The following is a 17,178-nucleotide window of genomic DNA, read 5'->3' on the forward strand; positions in this document are numbered from 1 at the left end:
AGAGTTAGTCATTTCGTTTTATTTTTTTCAATTCATTAATTACTGCAACTTTAAATAAATGTATAAATTCCATTATAACTCAGAAAAATATAAATGATACATCAAAATTCATAGAAAAGGAAACTCTACCCAATAAAAATATAATATGAAATTTTTATTTTTAATAAAAATTTAATTGTTTTAAACTTAATAATTAAGTCTTTTCTTTTTAATTCTAAATGCAATTAAAATTCAATAATCAGGAAAATCTTCCCTATTAAATAAAAACAATAAATAAATAAAGAAAACATGAAAACTAATTTTCTTTATTTATTATTTGATTAAATCATTATTAGTGAGGTTTAAACCCTAATTAATAATTACCTCAATTATTAATTCATTAAAAATAATAAAATGCCAAACCCAACATTATTTTATTTCTAAATGATTAATAACTTCAATTTCCTTATTGAAGTTATTAATCCTAGAATTATAGGGTAACTAGAAAAACATAGTTCCATATGGTAGAAATACAGGAACTCATCATTTCATGTGAAATCATAAAACCCTAATCCAATTAGAAAGCCTAAGTCCAATAATTCATTTGAAACCCAATTTACTTCTAAAACCAAAACCCTAGATCCTCTCATGTGACCATAGTGTTCTCTGTTCATACATAGCACCATAGTAGCAACTAAACACTAGCCTTGGTCACATAAAATGTAGAAACCTATCACTAATATATGGGTATCCCATGTGCTCATCCTCATCAGACCTAACTAATCAAGTAGGGTCAACCAAGTATAAAACCCTAGTTCTTATTCCAAAGACCACATCCTTAGTTATCCATAACTAGCATCACACCATTGTGATGAACTCTAATAGCAACTACATCTACTATTATGTATTACATTCTCAATTTCACTAAACCTTACTAATGATGGATACTAATCAACCATCCTATTTAAGGAGCCAATTATACCTTACTTAATATAACCAACAGTAAATCCTAGACAACCTCAACCTTAATTGTAATACTTCTTATTAATTAAGAAGTATGTTCTTCAAAAATTATTCTTTTGAAGAAAATAAGGAATCATCTTCAACCCTGCTTATAAGAACCTATAAACTCTAGCTAGCAATCACCAGCCAGATGAATCAACCTTGATAACAACCATGTATAAATACTTGCTTAGAATGCCTAGGTTCAACTCAGCCTTACCAGTCCTAGGTATTGATGAATCCAACATTGTTGTGATCCATCCCATACTTACTCCAGAAACTAGATGAAACCATAGTCAACCATAGAACCTCACCAATCTAATTATCATGCTTGTTCTTTATTCAAGAACATGTTCTTCAAAAGTTATTCTTTTTAATTATATAATAAGTAATCATCAACCATGTATTATAGGACTTAAAATTGACAACTGCTCTTTACTTATTATACAACTACTATTCCTGGTTGTGTATGATTATTACTATTCATTTTGCCACTTGCTTATAATTCTAAAACAACACAAACTTGAATAAGAACCTTGTTTGTGAATCACTCTAAAAGTGCAACACACCCTGAACTAATCATCACAACTCACTGATCCAAAATCATCGGGGTTAGGTCACGCTTAGAGCGATTGCATCTCATACTTATGCATTATTGCATCCTTGGCAATCTTTTAAACATCGTCCTTACCGGACGATGATGCTATTTCAGAATTTGGAGTTACCGCGTATCGAAGACCTTGCCTGCATAATCTTGCAGTCAAGAAAGGCAAGTTCATCACTTGCTCATGTCATTTGAGTATTTTTATCAAATTACTTGCAAAGTATTATGGTTATCACTATTGCACAAAAATCAAAACCACTACTTTCATAACTATGAATATGACTATGTGGTGGGCAATGGAACCATGGATTGTGTTGATATGGTGGAGGTTCCATTGCACGGGTTTATATCCATCTAGGATTAAACAACAAATGTCGCCGAGTGATTCTTGTGCCGTAATATCCGTGTTAACCATAAGATCCGGAGTGGGACGGAGTAGTCAAAAGTGTTTCCACCTCTCGTTCATCAACGGATGCGCTTTACCGTAGACACTTGTATCCGTCGGGGCAAGCGGTGGGCTGGGGAAGCCTTAAGTCCCCACGGCATAGTCCGTAGACACTTGTCGCTCGAAGTGCAAGCGGTGGGCTGGGGAAGCCTAAAGTCCCCACGGTATTGCGGTCTATGATGGGTTGCAGCTACCGGCGAAGGAGTTTGGTTCGATCCCAAACTGTTGTCGTGGTCGGGGTCCATCCTTAAGTGGTATAAGAGGACCGACGAGGACCCAGGGTCGGGGTATGCAACAACGGGTGGGTGTTCGAGGTAGCGGAGGAACATGATTGGCTAGACCTTATACCGGGCCTCACACCATAGGAAGTGTGGACGGGTTGCGCGCCCGGTTGGCACCAAGGTTAAGATCTCTTATGGGTAAAGCAACACACCTCTGCGAGTGTAAAGAACCGTGACCTGTCACTCCCTGTTCCGGGATATGGAACTGCGAACGCTGCCGGAAAGGAGCTCCATGAAGTTCTAGTAAACCGGTGAAGGCTGACGGACATAGTTCTTCCGAATAAAAGCAACCTCTTGAAGAAATGATTATGAAAACTCTGCATTGGTATTAGACTTTCCGGTCTAATGTCGTAGCTAGTGCATTAAACACCTCTTTCCTATAATGAACTTGTTGAGTACGCTCGTACTCATCCCACTCTTAAATCCCCTGCTTAGATACGAAGGCCACGATGGAGGATCTACAGTGCAACTCGAAGGCCGAGGAGTCAACAACTACTTCAAGAAACGAGGACCACCGTCAGAGGAGTCAAACACCACATCCAACAAGGAGACAACCTAGATTAGCAATAGAAGGGAACTAGCTTCCTAAACCTAGCTCCTACTTAGCTAGAATCTATTCATAGCCTCTGTAGCTAGTAAATACTCTACAAATAGAGTTCGTGTTAGGATTAGACTACGAGTCGATCTTCTGGAGTTTATTTGCAGTTTTACCTCATTGTAAAGTAGGAGGCTATGATGATCTTATGTAACAGAGTCTGTATGTAATTCTATAGACATGCCTTGGACCCGCATATGATTCTGTTGTACCACTCTGAGCGATATAATACTAGTGGAACGGTGTTTCATTGGTGTTATATCAGACTTGCATACTACACCATGCAGTGGTATGCCGGGTCACCACACTATGCGAGGCGGGAAACCTCGCGGCGTCGTGGCCGGAGAGTTTCCCGTGCGGCGTCGTGGCGGGAGATCTCCCGCGCGGCACCCTGGCGTCACTGATAGGCGGCTCCCACGCCAAAAAAAATTCGTCTCGCGAGGCGCCGGCGCGCCCGATTCGTGCCCTTCTCGAAGGGGCCGGCACAGGGTTGTCGGTGCTTCTATTGGGCTCGAAAAAATGCCGACGCTCGCCGGTGTGAGCCCATTTTCGATGCCGGCCTCCAAAATGCTATCGAGGGCACTATCGGGGGCGCCGGTGGAGATTCTCTTACTCCCTCGGGTCGGAAAATATCGATGTGGTGGGAGGGCATATGCAGTGTATGGTAGGCATACTCCCGCAGTCCCGCGTCAATTACCGTACCCTATAGTTCCTTTCTATGTGTTGCCAATGACCATGTTGACATAATTTGAGTTCTGTCCAGTCTGACCTTTCTTTCCTTTACGTTGTGGACAATGATGAGCCCAATGACCCATCTCGCCACACACCCAGCAAGGATCTTTTTTCTCCGTTTTTCCCTTCTTCTTGAAGTTGGTAGGCTGGGAGACTCTCTTGTTCTTTCTCTTGGACTTGTGGGCATTTTTCTGCCCATATTGGCAGCAGAACGTCCCTCAGTTCCTCCAGTGTGTTTGTCTTTTGCCCTCGCCTTCTCCTCAACATCCAGAGAACCAATGATATTTTCAACAGCCTCTGATGTTTCAGAGAAGTGGAAAAGTTCCTCCATGAAGGGGAAATCTTAGCGACAATGCATCCTGCGACAATCTTGTCCGGTAGCACACACTTGAGGAGCTCAAGTTCATTTGCCATGATCTGTATCTCGTGAGTCTGTTCCACTACAGATTGGTTCTCAACCATTCTGTAGTCATTGAACTGGTCCATAGTATACAGTTCACCTCCGGCATCGGCTGTACCGAACTTAGCATCCAGTGCATCCCACAGTTCCTTCCCATTTCGAATGTGTAGATAAGCATCAACCAATTTGCCTCCAAGCATACTTAGGACTGTAAGGGTATATTGCCCCTATGTGTGGTTTTGGTAATTAAGTAACAACCCCTATGGACTAATGTTTTCATTGAGTTTATATGAAGGAATATTCCATAGGTACTACTTGTATTCCATGTGTTGGATTCAAGTATGGATGCCATGAAGATAAAGATATACCATGTGTATTGGCATCAGGATCATCGATTTGAAGATATATATGTGATATGATCAAGAAGAAGAAATGAAGATGGAGTTCTTATGTGGAACTCAATATTAGCCATGCTCTAGCTTATGTGATAAGCAATGAATGATCAAGATCTTGAGTGCTTAATTCCAAGTGAAGAATTCAAGATATGGCTCTAAGTCGGTGTCATGATAGTCTCATGAGTTGAGCTATGGTTGACTAAGATTTAGAGCATGCAACCAAATGAAGAATTCTTTATACACCTCAAGATAGTATGATAGAGCATGAGAAGATACAAGGTTGACCAATACAAGAAGTGAAGAATAGAGTCAAGTTTGGTCAACACATGAAGCATGAAGAATGTGCCACGCGAAGTCATGTGGTATGGTAAGCCTTGTCAATTATGCTTTATGAACTAACCCATCATACATGTTCCCTTGTGTTGTCTATGTGGGTTAGGTATCTTTCCATGGGCATGCATCAAAAGTGAGATCTCATATAGCCCATGAGAGGATGACATCAAGTGGTGATCGTCATCAAGGTTGAGTTGGGCAAGTTCAAGTTGAGCATCTCAAGAGGATCATATGCTTGAAGCTTGCCGTCCATTTGGTGATAATGGACATGTGAAGATGTGCATGAATGGAGCTTTCCCATCATGCTGTATGGGGGAGCATTTGTGAGTCTTCACGAAGCAAAAATGATCAAGTGATGCATTTCGGCTTGAGTGGAGCATGAAGAGTTATCATCAAGATCAAGCGGGATGCGCAAGGCAAAGGTATGGCCTTGATAGGTTTTCCTTTTACCGGTCTCAAGGTGGTTGATGGGAGACCGGATTATAGGATAGATAGCCGCACTGTCAAGAGTGGCTTTCGGTTGGGTAACTTGATCACATCGTCTTAGGGAGCTCAATGCTTTGCATACTTTGCATATCCCTATTGGTTCTTGGTGTTTCTCTGTGAGAGGTTCTTGAGCTTGTTGCTAGCTTTACAACAAGCCCAAGTTCATCGAAAACGGAATCCGCATGCATCTTCTATTGCGTTTTCGAGTTTGGACGTTTTCACCGTTTCTTGAAGGTGGGAGACTCCCTCTCTAAAAACATCTAAAAATATCCTGTGAGGAGTCTCCATATTTGTTTTTGTTGGGGTTCTATTCGTTGTTATCTTTCCAACAAAATTGGTTTCATGTCAATCGGGGTCCGGACACAAAAGTTATCACAATTTTTGTATAACATATTTTTCCTGCTGGCCCGGTTTCTCGCCCGGCGTGACCGGTCGTCCCACCGGATGGCCCGGTTCAAACCGGCCCGTGGACTGGTGCCAACCGGGGCCATGTACTGTAAGACACAGAAGTGTCCCGGTGATGGCCCGGTCACAGGCCCGGTTTGAACCGGCCGGGTCTGGCCTGTGCCCCGGTCTGACCGGCACCTGGACCGGACGATCCGGCCCTAGGCCCGGTTAACCGGCCTCCTTGAGTGTGCTGAGCTGAAACTCACCCAACGGTTATAGCTGAAACTCACCCAACAGTTATATTTCTCCCTAGACTATAAATAGGCCTTCTTCCACCTTGGGCTGGATAAGTTCTTCCACTCTCTCTCCTCCATTGTTGATTTTGAAGAACTTGCCCTATCTCTTGATTCCCCCCCATGATTCTTGCTCATTCTTGAGGGATCTAAGAGAGGAGATCTAGATCTACAATCCCCACCAATCCATCTCTTCTCTAAGTGAGGGGAACTCTTTAGATCTAGATCTTGGAGTTATTTGCTGATTTCCTCTTTGTTCTTCCTCTCTAATCTCATCCTAGCATTTGTTGCTTTGGTGGAATTTGAGTGTGAAAGAGAATACCTCTAGTGTTCTTACTTTGCATCATTGCATAGTGTTGAGCTCTTCACCACGATTAGTTCGAGTGAGAGACCGTGAGCTTGTTACTCTTGGAGGGAGACCTCCTATTTGCCTTGGCGGTTGGTGCTCCGGTGATCTCTTCAAGGAAGATTGTGAAGAGGCCCGGGCTTCTCCTTCGTGAAGCTTGTGAAGTAGTTGTGGAGCTTACCATCTCCGGAGTCGAGGAAAAACTAACCATAAGGAAAGAGCCACTATCCTTCGTGAGTGTGGCTCGTAGAATAGGGTGAGCCTTCGTGGCGTTGGGGAATCCTGCATGGGACCTCCACTCCTCCAAACATGACGTACCTTCTTGGAAAGGAAGGGAACACGGGAATACATCCTCGTCTCCGCGTGCCTCGGTTATTTCTATACCTGAGCTTACTTTCCTTGTGATAGCCATCATGCTTGAAGTACATATATCTTGCTATCACTTGTGCTTCATATATCTTGTGCCTATCTTGCTTAGCTCTAGTTGTTATTGTTGCACTTAGTTGAGCCTAGCATATTTAGGAGTTGTGCTTGTAAACTAAACGTTAGTTTAATTCCGCATTCTTACAAGCCAAATCCGCAAGAGTTTTTTAAACGCCTATTCACCCCCCTCTAGGCGACATCTCGTCCTTTCAAGGACGACACCCACAAAGAGTACGGTGGCCTCCCCGAACGCTTTATCCTCACCAGGAGTAAGCGAACCTCTGGGAGTACCATCAGCAACCCGGTGCACGACCATAGCAGTGAGCCACAAAGGGGTCTTAGTCTGCCATCTCTTGAAATAAGAACCCGTAAACAATTTCCTAAGCATATAAGGTTTTTGGATTGTTAGATTATTAGGCAATTTCCAAGTGAGTTTAATTACCGAAAACAATATTACAGATGCACTAGCATACTTAACCACACACATCAGACTAAGCACATGCATCAGATCTGAACATGGAACAAGTAGCAGTGCAAGGTAGGAGAGGAAAATCACGTACATCGCGGCTGGGAAGGTTGCACCAGCAGCACCACTACCATGGCCGTCGTTGATGTCGCCCATGGTGTAGTCGGATTTGTCGAAGAAGCAGTCAAACCGGTGAAGAAGAACACGAACATCAGCGAGCAGTCGCGCCGAGACACACCCCAAAAACCTTATCGCGCGCCTCCCGGTGCAGGATCTCGACAGACGGGGTTTCGGAGGCCCGCTCTCCCGGACGGCTGTGCACGCAGCTGCCGGGATGGGGAGGACTAGAGAGCAGCGCAGTAAAATGAACTTTTTCGTGAGAGAGGCAGACTAGAGACTTCTGTGTGTGTAGGCTTCCTGAAAGGTGTCTCGAACTCGAACTCGAGTCATGAAACACGACGTGCGTGACGAGGCGGGGCAGAGGAGGAGTGCGCGAGGGCTCCTTCTATTCTCACTCACTTGGAAGGACTAGAAAAGCAACCATTATATACCACTCTAACTCCCTCCCAACTAGTAATGTGGGTCTAAACTTTATCCCAAAAGCTGTCTCCAAACTGCCAACGTGATGCACTGGCGGAGCTACTCAGGGGCCGAACCGGGCCGTGGCCCGCCCACCTTTTCTGCACAAGTATTTACAGCTAAGCATAATCGGTAGCCCAACCCATTGGCAGTAGCAAACTAAAGTAGTTAACGAGCAAGCAGGCCGGCAAACTCATTGGCGAGCATCCACCGAGAGCTCCTAGGTACTCAGAAGACGTTTCTTTCACTGCTTGTTCATTCTTCTTCAATAAAATTATTGTCGTTCCTATCTAAGCTACGTAGCTAGCTTTGTTAATCAATTCTATATAAAAAAGCTAGCGGTTAGTCAATTTAGGAGATCATTTATCTTGGCTGGAATGATTTTTTTCTTCTTTCAAATTCCTATTTAGTCATTTGATGGAGAAATTAAAATTTCCGAAAATTTACTCTGCATTTACTAAAAGAACACATTTTAAATTGTTAAAAAATTCCAAACAAATATTTGCGGGTCCAGCTCCACATTCTATGTGCTCACAGAAAGTTTCACGAAAAAAAAATATTTGAAAAAACTATATTTGTTGGTCCTGCGACGACTGTGTGCACCTATAACATAGAGATATACGCGCCAATATTTTTCATGATTTTTGAAATTTCATTTCAAAATGTGTTTAAAACAAGCATATGCATTCAAGAGCCACAACTCGCCGTGTCGGATGTTTCACTCTATTTTCTCCAAAAATTGCTTGTCAATATTTCTTTTTGCGCTATCCTTTAGTTGGCCCGCCCAACCTTTTCTTTCAAGCTCCGCCACTGACGTGATGGGTCTTAAGATTTCAGAGATTGTAAGCTACAAGGGGTGTCTTACTGAATCGTAACCCACCTACATCTTTACTATTATATTGAAGTTGGGGATGGTAGTCACTTTGACATCAAACATTGGGAAAATCCTAGCCATCCAATTTACCTCAAAGCCTCCGCCCAATCACACCATCATCCGATCTACTTTTATTCACGGTAAGCCTCCCATCCCTTCCCGTGAAGCGCTAATCAGGGCAAGACAATCAATACAAATTGATCTTTCCTTTTTCGACGGGATCTCAATCTCATTTTAGTTAAATTCAGCATGTAATCTCTAAAATTTAGAAGGTATACCTGACTTCTTGCAACCTTTAGATATTTAATTGGTGTGCACAACAAAAACATATGTTTATGAATGAATCATTTCGTTTAGTTCATCAGTAATTCTAAGGTTTACCTATATATTATTACGGGACTTCAAAAAAAGGTTTTGTATATGTCACTTATATGTGAATAAATTTTATTTGTGTATGCAAGTCATAACTTTTAAACAAGAAAATGAACTACATCAGCTTTATGCGGGCAATTGATTTATGGTTGCACAGATATTTGTGATTGAAGTTTGAGTTTTAGTGTTTTGATCTTAAAGTTGTAGGATCACGGAGCAAGGCATATGTTGGTCCTGCTATTAATGTGGCTGTACCAGCCCGGCAACCTCAAGGAGATGGGTGTAGGGATCATCTGAAGTGTAATCAGGTGCCACGATTGCAAATATATCTTGTATTGATAGGTGGTTTGCACTATTTTTGGCAAACCAACATCATTATCAAGCAAAGGGAGGAGGTTCACGAGGGCATCAAAGAATAGTATGGATAACAATGCAAAGAAGAAATGAATTGAATCCTAGGGTACATCACTTTAAGCCTGATAGAGCATCGTATCTTCATTTTTTCCCGGGTTTTCGATCTTTCAATCAGCCCTGATCATCTTTACTATTATATTGAAGTTGGGGATGGTAGTCACTTTGACATCAAACATTGGGAAAATCCTAGCCATCCAATTTACCTCAAAGCCTCCGCCCAATCACACCATCATCCGATCTACTTTTATTCACGGTAAGCCTCCCATCCCTTCCCGTGAAGCGCTAATCAGGGCAAGACAATCAATACAAATTGATCTTTCCTTTTTCGACGGGATCTCAATCTCATTTTAGTTAAATTCAGCATGTAATCTCTAAAATTTAGAAGGTATACCTGACTTCTTGCAACCTTTAGATATTTAATTGGTGTGCACAACAAAAACATATGTTTATGAATGAATCATTTCGTTTAGTTCATCAGTAATTCTAAGGTTTACCTATATATTATTACGGGACTTCAAAAAAGGTTTTGTATATGTCACTTATATGTGAATAAATTTTATTTGTGTATGCAAGTCATAACTTTTAAACAAGAAAATGAACTACATCAGCTTTATGCGGGCAATTGATTTATGGTTGCACAGATATTTGTGATTGAAGTTTGAGTTTTAGTGTTTTGATCTTAAAGTTGTAGGATCACGGAGCAAGGCATATGTTGGTCCTGCTATTAATGTGGCTGTACCAGCCCGGCAACCTCAAGGAGATGGGTGTAGGGATCATCTGAAGTGTAATCAGGTGCCACGATTGCAAATATATCTTGTATTGATAGGTGGTTTGCACTATTTTTGGCAAACCAACATCATTATCAAGCAAAGGGAGGAGGTTCACGAGGGCATCAAAGAATAGTATGGATAACAATGCAAAGAAGAAATGAATTGAATCCTAGGGTACATCACTTTAAGCCTGATAGAGCATCGTATCTTCATTTTTTCCCGGGTTTTCGATCTTTCAATCAGCCCTGATCATTTGAGATAGCCTCCATTTTTTTACTAGATGCATATGTGGTAATTAAACCACCCCACTTCCTTCTATATATATTTTGTTTCAATCTCTTCTCATTTGTTTTCCTGTATGGCTTTAGCAGAGCAGACAACTCCTCTATGGCATGCAAGGTGATATTGAGCAGCGGAGCAAGCTGGAAAGTAGCAGGATACATCAAGTGTCATGGGCTCACGGCCAATTACTATCGAGCAATGTGAAGACGCACTTGGGGAAAGCAGCAGGATACATCAAGCGTCTTTGGCCACCAGGGAGAAGAGCATGCGCATGGTGGATAGCTGGGAGACAACAACGTAACAAGCTAGGAGGATTTTCGCTGAGCAGAATTTCAGTAAATAAATTCAAGTAAAGTTATCTCTATGATTCAATATTACTGCAACCCTATAAACTAAAGCCATAGCTAGATTTCATATTTTTGTTTTCATTTAGCAGTCTGCCATTTTTCAATTCGACTAATTTTGTGGAGCGTAGAAAATGCACGGGTTCTGCTAGAGAACATGACTCTCCAATACCTCTTTAGAGAGTGGTATAAATTTTATTCTCCATTTAACTATATACCTTCTAGATACAAAAAAATAGTGCCATAGAATAAAGTGTGCTGCCTCATGGAAGTTATGTCACTACAAGAAAGGTGTTTTCTATTTCTCTTTATTTATTGATTTTTTTAAAAAAATCCTCAATTCTTTAATGGTTCAATTTGAAGCAAGCTACTTCATGTGAGGATCCATGGAGATATTTTCGTCTTGAGTAAATAAACAAACTAGAGGCTTAAAGTAATATGTTGTTATATGTATAACATAATTTGATGTATTCATCTCATCTCGACCATTGAAGACATTATTTTAGAAAGAAAATCAGATATTTCTAAAGCTAAACTTGCAATCTTGGACAGGGACATCCTGACAACATCTCGACAATGGCGAAATGTGCAAGGAGATAATATCTCATGTAAGATACATTTGTCCGACCAATAGTTACCTAAATAAGATGACACTCTAACTTCCCTTATGAAGCTCTGGAGACGCCTTTATCATCATTAACCTCAGAGGGGAAAGACACATTCATTGGTAAGAAACCCCGTGAAAAGAGATGACAATATTGCGAAACAGTTGCATGCCATTGTTAGAATAAGAAGCCTATATTTTCAGTTATTAGGGTGCCTGACAAAATTTCTTGTACCATTCTCTTCCGATTTATCATTACATCTTTGGAAGTTGTGTTTTTCTCAAAGAAGTCTCTGCAAGTTGAGGACATTCAGATTTCGATGATGTTAGAAAGTTTTGTCGTCTAGGCAATTGGATCCATCGTAGGTTAAATTGTTTATTTTGTCTCTTCATAAGAGATGAAGGATGAGGACAGAAATTAATCTTTGATCGATGTGTATATACAAATGTGTTTTTGTTGATATGTGGCACAAGATATTATAGTATTTTTATATTCATACTTGTTGCATGCATTTCATGCTACGTTCCTAACGACATAATATACTTAAAATGCCGTGGCAACGCACAGGCATTCAACTAGTTCAACATAGTAAGCATACTCCCGCGTCAATTAAAATAGACTGGATGTAGTACTTGTAGCCTGTCTTTGATTTTTCTCTTCACCGACAACTTTACCCTATCGACAGGCTTCACAATCACGACCCAACTAATCTTACTCTGAAGTAAAGCATATCTGAGCTTCTTCAGACATGTGAATGTATCAGATTGTCTCAACATCTTCAGTCTATTTGGAAGAATGAATTAAACAAAAAATTGAACGAAATATTTGCACATTTGCCACACTTTGCATTTGTTATTGCATATTTGCCCTATGATCAGCACATGTCAGTGACACATGAACTCTTCAGCATATATCTGGAAGAATAGATTCAAAAAAGTGAATGAATTCAGCATATATCTGACAGAAAGAACTTGCATCCAGTTGAGCGGCAGCCAAAACAAAGGAATGCCGGCATGCCTGTCGCGCCACCGCCGCCTCCTCGCACCAGTACCACGCCAAGTTACCCAACGCCGCGCGGCGGCTTCGTGGGCGGCGGCCGTAGCCGACCACGCGCGCTCTGGACGCCACGCCGCCGCGCTCACCGTCTTCCGGCGTGTCCTCGCCGCCCACCCGGCCGCGGCCGCCGACGAGCTCGCCTACTCCGCGCTCCTCCGCTGCCGCGACGACCGCCTGGCCTACCAGATACACGCGCAAGCATGCCGCCGCGGCCTCGCCGCCTCCAACCCCGTCCTCGCCTGCTCCCTGCTCGCCTTCTACTCCTCGGCGCGGTCGGACCACCGGGCCGCCGCCAAGCTGTTCGGCGAAATGACCCGCAGGGACGCCGTCTCCTACACCGCCATGATGTCGGCCTTCCTCCGCGCCGGGGAATGGGCCCGGGCTCTCGCGCTCTACCCTCGCATGCTCGCTGCCGCTGTACTGCCCACCGAGCGCACCTTTGCCATCCTGCTGGCTCTCTGTGCCTCCCGGCGGCTGCGCCGCCATGGGAGGCAGCTCCACGCGCAGCTCCTTCGTTGGGGGGCGGACCTGAACCTGGTGCTCAAGACCGCGCTTGTCCACATGTACTCCTGCTGCGGCTTTATGGGCTGTGCCCACGCCGTGCTCCGCTCCACGCCTGAAACCGACGTCGTGCTCTGGACGGCCATGATTGCCGGCTACTCGCGGACTGGAGACCTTCAGTCCGCTCTGCGGATGTTTCGTCACATGGAACTCGCCGCGGTGCCGCCCAATGCCTTCACCTTCGCGGGCATCATCACCGCCTGCTCTTCCTCCGGCCATCCTCAGGAGGGTTTCCATGCAGGACGGCAACTCCATGCCCGTGTATTCAAGTTTGCTCTGGAGCACGACGTCTCTGTCTGCAATGCGCTCGTCGACTTCTACAGCAAGTCATCCGCCCGTTTACTCGACTTGGTCCATGCGTTCAATGCTGCTGACAGGCCGAATGTGGTGTCCTGGACCGCCTTCATCTCTGGACTTGCACGCCATGGCAGAGACGAGGACGCGTTTGCAGCATTCACCGAGATGCGGGCTAGTGGGGTGCAACCCAACTCATTCACCGTCTCCACCCTTCTCAAGGGCTGCAGCTCCTCAGAGTCTTTCATACATGCTGCGAAAATCCATGCTTATGTGCTCAAGACCAGCTTCGAGTCTTTGGATGTGGCTGTTGGGAACTCGCTGGTTGATCTTTACTCCAGGTTTGCAAGAATGGATGAAGCATGGGCAGTGGCGACAACAATGGCATTTGTAAGGGACAGCTTCACATACACAAGCCTAGCCAAGGGGCTGAATCAGGCCGGTCTTCCAAACAGGGCCCTTGAGATGATAGTCCACATGTTTCAGGAGGACGTCCACATGGACGGTTTCAGTCTCGCCTGCTTTCTCTCTGCTGCTGCGGCCTTGCCATCCATAGAGCCTGGGATGCAGTTGCACTGCTGCTCGCTGAAATTGGGGTTGAGCAGTCAGGTCTCGGTTTCTAACAGCCTTATCAACATGTACAGCAAGCACAAGTGTCTGCAGGATGCTAAAAGTGTGTTCCAGTCAATTAGGGAGCCGAGTGTTGTGTCCTGGAATGCATTAGTATCAGGGCTGTCATCCAATGGATCTTATTATGAAGCATTGTCGGTCTTCGAAGACATGACACTGGGTGGGGCTCAGCCTGATGACATCACTTTCTCTGTTGTGCTCTACGCCTGCACTCAGGGTGGCTTGATTGACATTGGGATCAAACATTTTAACTCTATGAGGAAACAGTTTGGTGTTTCCCCACAAAGGAGCCACTACACACTCTTTCTGGATATGTTAGGACGAGCGGGTCGTCTTACAGAGGCAGCATGCACCATTGAGACCATGCCTATACAGCCTGACTTGTCGATGTACAAGTGTCTGTTGGCATTTTGCGAGCTCCATAACGATCTGGTTGTTGGCGAAAACGTTGCAAAGAAGGCACTAGAGTTATACCCATCAGACACAGTATTGCAGAATATGCTTTCAGCCATCTGTGGTGCTCCTTGGAAACATGAGTGCCGTGTACATGCACACAAGATGAAGAGTGATGCAGCTATTTCTTTCGACATCTCAACATCGAGCATGAGATGATGAGAAGAGTAATGCAGGATTTTCTGTTGTTCAGTGGTGATTTTTTTCTTCAAGGATTTATGGAAATTTCACTGCACGGAAACCACATATGAGGCATTGGATGAAATAGATTGTGTTCCACCCCCTTTTAAACCAAGCTCTTGTAGAGTGAGTATGGTATGATGGTATTCACTTAACCAGTTAGTGAAGGAATACACCATCCCTGTCATACGCCGTCACTGATTTGAGTTCTGGTAACCGTTGTGTGCTAAGACAGGCAAAATGCTTGGTCTAAACCCTAAGCGATAATGGTAACCGTTCTTGCATTGAATTGAATTGAAGCACTCTTCAGCTGGATACCCACGCAAAAGGAAAAATAATCTGGAAAATGGAGTCAATTTCAAGCTACAAATAGAATGTCTAATGTAATGCTACATGCCTACATACGTAAATAAATAGTTTTACACCGCTGCAGGGTTAAGCTGAATATGACATTAGGCTTGGAAGTGTTTGAACTCTCCTCCAGAGCGCTGACTGTACCACTTAGTATAGTATACAGATTGTGGGGTAACCTTCCCTCTTGGACAAAGACCTACACTACATGAATAGGCATTGAATATAATATGGTACATCAGATTTTGCACATTAATACATTGGCAGAATTTATAGGGGACAGTTTTATTTAATTCTGTCAAGAAAATAGTAGAATATAGCAATATCCTGTAGTTACACATGTCCCTAAGTTAACAGCCATTTTCTTTTAACAGTGGAATGATGTCCATTTCTGTTTCACAGGACCAATTCTAGGATACGCCTCAGTCTCGGGAAACAAACCAACATCATGTGGAAGGTTCTGAGGCTGCTCTTTGCTGATCCTTCTACCCGTGATGTTACTGGTAATTTATTACCACCACACAGCATATCTTTGGGAATTGCTATTCTTCTGAATGTGGAATTTTCTGTGTTATTAATTCCTCACACGAACCGCTTGAGTATGTTATACAAAATGCCGAGCACCATAGTCAATCCTTGTGCCACGAATGACCAGAAGTGGATATAATATGCAAGAAGGTAGACGACAAAAGGCTCCACACAGAATTTGTAGAGCTTCACAATGGGCTGAACTAGTGCTTCTGGATTCTGTAGAAATGCTGCATGTGCACTTACATGCTTAGCTGGATTTCAAGTAATACTAGTTTATGCTAAAAGTTGAATTCATGAAGCATGTACCTTCGGCTTCTTTTGGAAGTGTGTCGAACAATTTGGCAACGAATAGAAGTACTTCCTGTAAGAATCGGAATATTTCATGGAAGTCAATTAGCTAGACTGCTAGAGGCATGGCAATCACAGTATCAGACTAACATAGTTGGATGCAGCAGGAAAACAAGCTCATTAGTATGCCTACCAATGCCGGCTTTCCTGGTTTCAGAGGTGACTCGTTGAATATATGAACTTTCCTGCAGTATGGGTAAAAACATTTGCATTTCAGGTCAGGGGAAATTTCACCTCTAAAAGAAAATTATCTAGAGGCCAAACCCTTGTTTCCAAATAAAGACCATAAGAAATAGAACCACCATAACATTATAGTTCCAAGATCTTTCCTGACATGGATGGAAGCAACATGGTATTATAGTAGAAACTAGAGAATATATGCTGTCACGGGTGGGTATCAATCTTGGATACCTAATAAGAAGCGATTCTCCTTTTGCTGAACACATGTAGAAACCGCTGCCTTTGGTAAATGGGATGATCTTACCGTTCCACTCTGCAACAAGTTGATATCATTGTCATGTACCAGAATGCCTGCCACTTATATAATTCGAATTCCTAACTGCAGGATCTTACCAAGGTGCCACATTACTGCAAGAGTGGGTTCTACTCCTTGGCAAACCTCATCAATAGCAAATTTGACATTCTTCCTCATAGCCACCATAAGCCTTGCGAAGTAGGTATGGGTATTCTGCATGCAGCAAAGTTTTTTTTTTTTTGTGAACTCTTAAGTATGGGAACTTGATTTTAAATTAATAGCTTGGTGGTCAAATATGCAGAGGACTGAACCATGAGACATTGGAGCGGAATGAGAAAATGAGGTGCGAGTAAAACCTTGACATCCAGTGGTTTATAATATGAAGTGTGCTCGACGACACAATCAGGGGCAAGCAGCTTCTTGAGCCGTGTCATGTCCTTGTCATTGATGGAGGAGTAGAACTCCTGAATCACATCTGTCAGGGGTGAAGACGGTAATGCATTACCTCCACGGTAAGCATTGCTAAGTCCCCCGGTTGCATTTGACCCTAGTATTGCTCGTATGGGCTTTGGCGAACATTGTTGCCTCGTTCCCCTGTTGGCGCTTATCTGCTGGTGCCGGGACGGTGGGCGCTGTTTTAGGTTGAAAGAGGGAGGGTGGTAGGAGGCAAGCGTGAGGGCAGAATTCATGGTGTTGAGTGTTTGAATGCAGAAAGATGTGAGGTAGAGAATGATGAGGTATGATATAGGGTTATGGGTGTTTGGCATTTTTGGTTGCTTGGTTGTTAGAGAATGAATCTGAGTACATAGGGGAGGCTTCTTGGCATGGGAAAGGAATTGCTAAAGCATAAAAAAATGTTACATTATGAAGAAAGGAATTGCTTCCTATGTAA

General features: G+C 43.2%; 2 protein-coding genes across 2 annotated transcripts; one reads left to right on the top strand and one right to left on the bottom strand.

The window, feature by feature from the left end:
• The first annotated feature begins 12,301 nt into the window (after nt 1-12,301).
• Nucleotides 12,302-17,111, top strand: LOC124664883 (pentatricopeptide repeat-containing protein At5g52850, chloroplastic-like). Its single transcript, XM_047202304.1, has 3 exons — nt 12,302-15,435; nt 16,377-16,488; nt 16,588-17,111. Exon 1 carries the CDS (start codon nt 12,302-12,304, stop codon nt 14,558-14,560), a length of 2,259 nt encoding a protein of 752 aa, XP_047058260.1. The 3' UTR covers nt 14,561-15,435; nt 16,377-16,488; nt 16,588-17,111.
• LOC124667383 lies at nt 15,171-17,042 on the bottom strand. The gene is made up of 6 exons (XM_047204673.1): nt 16,643-17,042; nt 16,385-16,499; nt 16,223-16,304; nt 15,945-15,996; nt 15,770-15,824; nt 15,171-15,690 (listed from the first exon to the last, which is right to left on the bottom strand). The coding sequence occupies exons 1-6, from the start codon at nt 16,973-16,975 to the stop codon at nt 15,515-15,517; spliced, it is 813 nt and encodes a 270-aa protein (XP_047060629.1). The 5' UTR covers nt 16,976-17,042; the 3' UTR covers nt 15,171-15,514.
• Nucleotides 17,112-17,178: the final 67 nt, after the last annotated feature.

The sequence above is a fragment of the Lolium rigidum genome, chromosome 6 (assembly GCF_022539505.1).
Source record: "Lolium rigidum isolate FL_2022 chromosome 6, APGP_CSIRO_Lrig_0.1, whole genome shotgun sequence".
In the NCBI taxonomy this organism is placed as follows: domain Eukaryota; kingdom Viridiplantae; phylum Streptophyta; class Magnoliopsida; order Poales; family Poaceae; genus Lolium; species Lolium rigidum.